Consider the following 9,351-nt stretch of genomic DNA (forward strand, 5'->3'; position numbering starts at 1 on the left):
AGCGTAAGCAAAATGCGCTCACTAAAAGAGAGTAACAGGAAAAGTAAAGGAACGCAAAAAACCAAATTTTTAGTCCAATGAATGGCAACAACAAAACTAACGTCAAATAAGAACAGAAATGTATGTACAAAACACATTCACACAAGCACAAGCACAATAAACTCTTGCTATATCAACTATTTTTTGCCTCCTTCCAATTTCAATTCATTTCTTTTACTTTTTAGATTATTCTCACTTTTTGCGTATTCTTTAATTTCCGTTAATTTAAATTCAGTTGAGTTTGACACTTTTCAGGATTTTGCCAGAAAAAATTCTTCTGACTAAATCTGACTACTTCGGACTGATGAGAGTCGCTCTCACTGACTGTTGCTCTCTCATTTTTGCTGTCATTTCCGAGTTAAGGAACGCTTTTTGGACTAAATCTGACTACTTCGGACTTTTTCTGACTATTTCTGGGAGATAAGGAACGCGCATATTTTGAGACACTATTTGGAACGAACTGTGAACACCCCAATTGTGTACCTTCGCATTTAATTGTCTTCGTTGAATCGATACCACCTTATATGAATACGCCTTGATCGATACATGGGTAAACTGTTTAGCATGCCATCTCTATGTTGTATCCTTAAACCACAGCTAAGTTCGCTATGTTTATTTAACAGCTGATTTGAACGAATTTTGTGCAAAATCTGATTTACAATTTCACCGTGTATAATTTTTAAGGTAAGCCTTTTTATACGTGATATTTGTATAATAAATTGTGTCATTATATTATACGGTAACTAATAGAGAAATGCATACATTAGACTGAAGATATATTAAGGAGAATTTACAAAATTGAGCAAACTTTTGACGTGTTTTCTTGGTTTGAGTTGTCGCGACGTGTTGTGGGGTACTTGTCTTCGACTGAATACCTAGGAGGATCATCTATAAAATAGAAAATCACATAATAAAGTCGTCTTTTAGATATGTAAACAATATTAGCCTTTTAAACAACTGACCATCGACTTCCACCGATTTTTCATTTCGACAGGATATTCCACGAAAATCGCTAAAGAACTGTCGTACTTTTCCCTTCTCCTTCTCTGTATCTTGAACTACTTCTTGTTGGAAAGTATTAGCTTCGTCTTGTAGTGCTTTTTTACTGCGTTCGATAACATCGTCAAAAGGATTCGTAGATTCAAAGGGATTGCTATTTTCAAAAGGGTTACCAGTCGAGTTTTGTGTTGAATTTACGGATGCTGTTGTGCGTTCATCATCTTCTCCTGTGGTAGTATTGGTTTTAGCACCTTCCTTAGATGCAACGTCCGATGCTGATGACACCGCATCTTCTTCAGTGGGAGGTGGCTTAAGGACTTTACCTTGCAACATGGTGTTGATATTTTCTTTGGCGCTTTGAACTTCATTAGCAATTTTGGTTGCTACAGAGTCTACAGCATCTTTGGTTCCATCAGACATCTTGATAAATACATTCCCAACGGCATTTTTTGCTCCAGTTGCCGCCTTTTTTGCGCTATTTCCTATACCTTCCACTGTGTTCATAGCATCATTGGCAACATGTTTAGCATTTTCTCCTACTGATTCAACAGCATCTAGCGCACCTGATGTAGCACCTTTTGCTGCACTTTCCAGAGAGTGGCGCACATCGGAAGCAGTGGCAGCTGCTTTCTTGGCTGCGTTTCCAATTTTGTCAGTAAAAGTCTTGCTTACTTTCTCAGTGTGTGACATTAGCTCAGTTGGTGCCGATGTTATGTCTTCCTCAATATGCTCCGCCTGCTTAGATAAAATATCCTTACACATCGTGACATTTTCATTGATTTCGGTTATTTTCGACTGAACTGTGTTTTCTACACCTGACTCAATTTCATCTACTGCGTTTTTAAATTTATTACTCATCCCCGTGACATCAACTTGAGTCTTATGTGGTTCCGTCGCATTTGTATTTGCACTATTATCTATCTCATTCGGTGTTCCATTTGACTTTCTATCGATGTCTTCCGCTTGCTCTTCTAAAGAATCTAAAGTGCTTTCAGTGTCATCTCTTTCAAACGATTGCGCCTTAACATTATCTGTTACGTCGACCCCATTGTTTATGAAGCGAATTTCATTAACGACAATGGTACTGTTTAGTGGATCTGTTGTAGTGTTGATTTCTACAGTTAATTGTTCGTCTTCCTCAAACGGGAGTGTAGGGGACGAAGCGAGTGCTTTCACGACCAAAGAAATACAAAAAACAATTATTTATAGTAAATTGTGTTATGAGTTATTAACTTACCATTTTTAACACTAACACCCCTAATCTCACTTTCGGCCTCTGTACTTTCAGGTATATTGTCCAAGCTATCCATCAGAGCTGGTGACGTGCTGTCAATATGGTCGTGCTCCATGGCAGCTTCATAAGAATAGTTACGTAATGGTGTTTTCTTGATAGTCGTCGGTGTACTCGCCGTTGTGCAGCTCTCCGGGTAGGGAGTGTGTGGTCTCAACAATTTGTCACTTATAGGTGATGCTTTGCTTGCAGATGTAGGTGAGAATTTTACTGAGTGTCTGGATTTTTTCGAATTCTCCGATCCAGATGGTGAGCTTGCTTCATTATGCTCTATAACAGCTGCGGAGGTGATTAAATGTGTATCTTCTATATCCCCGCTGTGGTTCTTATTTTCATTTAGTCCCCCCATGGTGTTGCCTTTATTTGCAGAAATTTCGCCATTAAGATGTTCCCTAGTTAGTTCTTCGACTCCGAGTTCATCAGAAACAAATTCTTCCGCCTTCACTTCGGCAACATCGTTTTTGGTTGTCGTATCTGTTTCTCTGTTTTTTTCTGCTAGTCCAAGTTTGCCGTCACCTTCGATGTTTATCGTGTTACTATTAACATCGGCTATCATCGCGGCATCCTTCTCAATCGTTTCGTTATATTTATTTTCAACTGCTACTGCTTTGCTTTCCCTGTTTTGGTTTCTTTCTGCAGGCCCATCCAATAGCGTCGCAGACATAACGAAAGTGCGGCTGGAGAAACGATGCGGTTCATAGCCAGGCCCCACAGCTGCCGAGATTGTAGAATTTCGTGGTAAACCATGCACTAATATGTGCTGATTGCCCACCGCCACATCGAGAAGTCGTAAATTTTTGAATTTAGATATCTCACGAAACGTTTTGAGGTGATGACCGCTCTCTGAGAATGTAGTGTAAAATTTGTTGGCTTTTGTTAGAACCGCATAGAAAGAGAATCCTTTCAACAATTTCCATATCGGCCCATTTTCTTCGCTGTCATAATCGTAGAACCGCTGAAATATTAAGCTCTTTGTACGCAACGACTCTGTACTGCGATAGATGCTACCAGCATTGGTCACGATGTAAATCTCATTCGTTTTCGATATGTGCATAAAAATGATTTGTTCCGTAGGTGCGAGATTTTGCTGAAGTTCAGTAAACTGTGAAAAAACAAACTCGTTAAGGTGGCCGGTGAAAAAGAGCTTTCCGGTCGTCGTGAGCACCAGCGTTGATTCCGGACCACACACGAATTGTTGCACTGGCGCACCCAGGTTTATTTCATGGGGCATTTGAACGGAATCATGTTTGGTTAAGCCTAGCTGGTAGTTTTGATTAGATCCCCATGCAATGAGGCGCCCAAAGCCTGAAATATACAGAGTTCATGTAAATTTCATAAAATCATTTAAATGTGCGCCCACAAATATACATCTATACATATGTACATACTCACTCTAGTACCCATAGTTTACATAAAAAATCTCGTCTAAATAGATACATATGTACGTAGTATGTCAAATGGCTTACTAGTCATTAGCACGAAATGCTCATTGCCGGCCAATACGTTCGTATAACACTCCGCGTCCTCATTCTTTGCCAGATAATCGTCCAACTCATCGATTCGAAATGGTTTGCGAATAATTTCACATTGCTCATTCGCCACTGTGGCCGTGGTAAAATTACGCGCTACATTCGATTCAGCTGGAAATACGCTGCGCCCACTGAAGAATAACTCGTTTGAATCTGCAATAACGAAACGGTAAAAATAACTACGCGGTTCATAGATTGTCGAAATTGTGTAATAATACGAACGAGTGAGTATTATGGACCAATCGTTGCCAAAAGCGATGTCGGCTATTTTCAAACCCAATGTTTTCAGTGACTTTACACAAGTTGGTTTAGTAATTATATCGCCATTACTTCTTGTGTTACTGTTGCTTTTGCTATTATTGTTGTTGTTGTTATTCGATTGGCTACCAATACCCAGCTGGCCATAGTAATTCTCTCCCCAAACAAATAGTCGTCCACTTTCTGCAATAGATACGAAAAAATAATGAGTTAATTCACTTTGTCTTGCCCTTTATGCATTTGTTTGTATTCTTAACAGCATCAACATAAGTATGTATTTACATATATGTACGTACATATTACAAATTTATATAGTACATATTGTTATTATAGTATCCCCGTAGATAATTTCAGGAATTAAAAGCCCTTCCGAAAGGCCTTCCTGACAGTCAAGAGGCCTTCCAGTCTATAGTCCTTCTTCCTTTCTGTTTTGAATGGAGTGGCACAAATTGATTTATAGGGCGTACTTCAGGGGGTCTTTTGGAGGAGTTATTTTAAAGTTGCTTCTTTAATTTATAAAAATCAGACAGTCCTTGGCCAGATATAAATCTGAGTCGTTCCGGTTACGTAGACCCGACTGTCGCGTGAACAATTCATACATCTTTGAAGTATTTGCTTAAGGTTTATATCAAATATGTGTTATTGCAGCTTGAAATATTTAATGAAATTCATTTGTAAACTAAACATCCAAAATTCACTTTCGCATTGATTATGATGCAAATCATCGAATTATGAGTCCCCACATCGTTTTATGCAATAAAAACTTTTAGTTAGTTTCAGTTAGTTTTCAGCCACGATGTGAGATACTCCCTTTCCATACTATACTAGCGATATGTACCTATGTATGTATATCGATACTGCACAAAGTGATGTATAATGATGATAATAATTCCAGCGCATTTGCAAGTCATAAAATTTTCCCGAATAATTGATTTATGGACCGCTGTGGTGTAGTGGTAAGCAGTGCGCGCTTCCACTGCGCAGCGCCTGGGTTCAAGCCCTCGTCAAAGCAACATCGCACACAATTTCGAAAAAAGGTTTTTTTTCTTAAAAGCGATCGCTTTTCGGCAGGCAATGACAAACCTCCGAGTGTATTTCTGCCATGAAAAATAGCTTCTAATAAAAATACAATCGCCGTTCGGAGTCGGGCGTAAAATTGTAGGTTCCTCTTTGTGTGACAACATCAAGGCGCACGCCACAAATCGGAGGAGAAGTTCGGCCAAACGCTAACATATGTGTAATCGCCAATCTATTATTATTATTACTATTAATTTATTTATGATAAATTCGTATTCCTAGTTCGGCTAATTACTCAATGATACAAAAAGCATACTTTGACAAGCATAAAAAGACAAATTGGCTAAAAGGTTTATAATACTAGTAATTTTTAGCAAAAAGAAACCGACTTCAACTCCCATATAAAAAAAAAATATATATATATATATCTCATGATCCGCTGATCGGATCTTAACGAGATTAGTATGGGACCACCTCTGAGACACCACCTTTTCAGAATTATCGAAATCGGTTGACGCGGTCCAAAGTTATGCGGTAACATACATAAAAAAAAAAAAAAAAAAAAAAAAAATATTCCGACGAACTGATAACCTCCTCCTTTTTTGGAAGTCGGTTAAAAATAAGTATATATCCTTCGTAAGTTTTAAAGTTAAAGCCAATGTTTTTGCAGTACGATAAATGTTATTGTTTTGTGATTATTAGTCGAAGATTTTCTGTAGGATGGTTTTGAACTTAGAAAAGTTTTCCTACGACATATTAAGGATAATCCAGATATCCTTTGAATTCTACCACGAAAAGAAAATGAGAGGATAGCTAAAATGCAACGTAAGTTATTAATACTTTCCATAAAGGACACATACATGAGCCGTTTATTCCGAAAGTGACATAATTCACATTTTCGAAAAATTTAGTTAATGATAACACTGATTAAATTTAACGTTATCTGTTCATTAAAAATTGCATTGAAATGTTGGGAATCATTGAGGTTTTGTTCGAGATAAGTTTCACAAATCATCGGCATAACGAAGATATTTATTTGAAAGTAGCACTCATAAAAATCAAGTAGATGATAATATTGATTACACCGAGCAAAAGTCAGTTATCAAAAAAAAAATATATATACCCATAAAACTAGGGGCTAAGTATATAAGACTCTGTTTTTAGTTTTTCTCTCTGGCGACAGGATTTTTTAAAAGGACTTTGAAATTTCAAAGATATGATTATGTCAGGGCAATGTTGAATAACAATATGGGTACTAAATGAAAGAGAAAATTCTGTAGAATTGAAAAATATAAAATTAACATTTTTTATGGCAGGTAAGTTACATGTGCCTATGTATGTATGTTGGTTTGTATATGTTACCGGAAAATCCAATCTTCGACATTTACAATTACTAGAAGCTGTACGTTTCGCCTTTAAAAACGAAGGAAATTTCCTCATATGCACGGAGAGTAAATCAGTCATCGAAGCCCTCTTTAACAGTGCTAATGATTCTCATTATAATTTCGAAATCACGTGAAATACTCTTTCGACACAGAAAAACCATTAGAATTATGTGGCTACCTGGGCGCGTCGGAATATAAGGGAACGAGTTTGCAGACCAATGATTTATGTATTAAGATCTTAGTTTAATATAAAAATAACTGTCATTTTCATTATTCTGCAAAACCCGCTATCGGTACATTTTTTTATATAAATAGTTACAATTCGAATTGCAATAACCTCTATCTGATCTTTAAACTAAAATACAATGAATTAAAAGTAAAATCCTAGTTTTAATATATAGCGCGAATTTTTAAGACATGCGTGGGTACCTTTAATTATTAACACTTTTAAAAATAGCTGTCAAACAAGTTTTTTTGCTCTCTTGAAAAATTAAGTTTGTGCAGATAGAGGGTATGTAAATAAATTATTTTTTATTTCAAATTCCTACTTGCTATGAAAAAATTTTAGTTTGTGATCGTAAACGTAATAGATCAGTATATGATCTTAACTAAAAGTTTCATTCAAATATTATCTAAAAAAACATTTACTGACATTTAAAGATGGTCTACTATAGTAGGCCACGCGTGCATTGGCGTTAAAAAAAGGGCGCGTGCACTGTAGTGATAATCGACCACATTAGTATTTAGTATGTACATATAAATACTTATAAGTATTTAGCCATCTGCTCGTACTAAATACATTAGTACTTTAGCACCTCCAAAGTACTCAGGTACTTTAGATTCGAGTACTTTATTTTTACCTCTAGTATATAGCAATTTCTAAATACCTAAGTTTTTTTTGTTTACATACATATATTAAATTTTTATATGTTTTTGTAAAATGTACTTTTGTAAATTCGTCGAGTGATCTCCGTTATACTTTTTTCTTACAAATTTCACATACGATGTTAAAAAATATACGCACTTCAATTTGCGATTTTCGGTCCATCTTCTCTGCAATTAACAAACTCCACTTATTAGAAACAAACTCCCAAATCACTTTTTCAGTATTTGTTACATACCTGGCTGGTGTGCATTTTAAACAAAAAACTAAAATATACATACATGCAGTGAGAGAAGAAATAATGTTTCGGCAAAATTACTTTTGTTAATTCGATGTTTATAATCTTTTTATAAAAGTCTAGCGCATTATATAACACGCACCATATAAGTCCACATTTCAAACCTTGTACAAAAATTATTAAAATTCAACAAACATAGATTTATATGGTGCGTGAAAGAATTCTCTTTCTGTGTTGCAAAGAAAAGGCACTGAACACCATAGAAAATTAAACTGTCAATACATAAATATGTACACCAAATTAAAGCATTTTTCAAGCCCTATCAATTTGAGCTATATTTATAAGTCCTTAATATGAGTGGTGTAGTGGTAAGCAAGGCGCGCTTCCACTCTACAGCACCTGGGTTCAAGCCCTGGTCAAAGCAAGATCGCAAAAAAATATAGAAACAAGTAAGAGCAGCGCTGTCTTCGGCTATGCCGAAGGCTTCATACCTTTCATGAACATCTGCAAATTTTACTTTGGCAGATTACTGCTTTTGAATACATCTGCATACATCGATAGAGGAGTTACATACTTATATAAAAATCGCATCTAAACAATCAGAGGTATGGAAGATATACTTTATATGACACCAATCTAAGTGATTTTCACCGCTATGTGATCGGTATGTAAACCGGTAACTCAATTTATTGGGTTTAGTTTCGTACATAAAGGAGATATATGGCAAAAACTGGTATCTTAACAATCAGTGCTATAGGAGATAAAGCTTATACAGCATAGATTTTGATGATTTTCTCAGTAGAATTTGTATTATTATTTATAAAATATCTTACGAAATTTATCGGTTTTAGCTGTTCAAATAAAGAAGTTTTACAGTAAAATCCCATATCTGAACAATCAGATGTTTGGAAGATATATGTTGTAGTCATCCGATCCTTGTTATTTTCACTGTAAGTATTCTGTTAATAATGAGTGAAAATGGTGCGAAATTTCATGTTCCTAGCTGCATAAATGGAGGAGTTATGATAAAAGACCTCATATCTGAACAATCAGTTGTATGGGGTCTTCAGGTTATAGTGTCCCGATCTTTGTTATTTTCGCGAAAAATCATGGTCCTAGCTACATAAATGGATGAATTATAACGAAAAATCTCATATCTGAACAATCAGTTGTATGGGAGCTATAGGTTATAGTTACCCGATCTTTTTAATTTTCACTGTAAGTTTTCTGTTGATAATTATTGAAAACAGTGCGGAATTTCATGGTCCTAGCTATATAAATGGAGGAGTTATAACGAAAAATTTTATATCTGAACAATCAGTTGTATGGGAGCTATAGGTTATAGTGACCCGATCTTTGTAATTTTCACTGTAAGTATTCTGTTGATAATGGGTGCAGGTATTGCAAAATTTCATGTTCGTAGCTGTATAAATGGAGAAGTTATAATGAAAAATCTCATATCTGAACAATCAGTTGTATGGGAGCTATATGTTGTAGTGGTCCGATTCTTCCGGTTCCGACAAATGATTAATACATTATAAAAATACACCCACCTACCAAATTTGATGCGGATATCTCGAAAACTGAGAGACTAGATTGCATACAAACAGACGGACAGACGGACAGACGGACAGACGGACATGGTTAAATCAACTCAGCTCGACATTCTGATCATATAAGTATACATTTTCATGGGTCTATCTCTTTTTGTT

At 35.9% G+C, this 9,351-nt stretch overlaps 2 protein-coding genes across 2 annotated transcripts in view; one reads left to right on the plus strand and one right to left on the minus strand.

Moving 5' to 3' along the window:
- The first annotated feature begins 635 nt into the window (after positions 1-635).
- The window catches only part of LOC118746299, a 47,888-nt gene continuing 39,172 nt past the window's right edge, over positions 636-9,351 (plus strand). Inside the window, exon 1 of the mRNA XM_036480146.1 lies at positions 636-723. The gene's annotated coding sequence lies outside the window, so the exon portion shown is untranslated. The remainder of the gene's footprint in view (positions 724-9,351) is intronic.
- The window catches only part of LOC118746297, a 16,951-nt gene continuing 8,381 nt past the window's right edge, over positions 782-9,351 (minus strand). Inside the window, exons 2-6 of the mRNA XM_036480143.1 lie at positions 4,081-4,299; positions 3,796-4,011; positions 2,276-3,634; positions 1,002-2,207; positions 782-927 (exon numbers count right to left, since the gene is read on the minus strand). Of these exons, the coding sequence (XP_036336036.1) occupies positions 830-927; positions 1,002-2,207; positions 2,276-3,634; positions 3,796-4,011; positions 4,081-4,299 (3,098 nt within the window). The 3' untranslated portion in view covers positions 782-829. The remainder of the gene's footprint in view (positions 928-1,001; positions 2,208-2,275; positions 3,635-3,795; positions 4,012-4,080; positions 4,300-9,351) is intronic.

This window comes from Rhagoletis pomonella, unplaced genomic scaffold (genome assembly GCF_013731165.1).
Source record: "Rhagoletis pomonella isolate Grant_MI unplaced genomic scaffold, Rhpom_1.0 Rhpom_scaffold_00010, whole genome shotgun sequence".
Classification (NCBI taxonomy): domain Eukaryota; kingdom Metazoa; phylum Arthropoda; class Insecta; order Diptera; family Tephritidae; genus Rhagoletis; species Rhagoletis pomonella.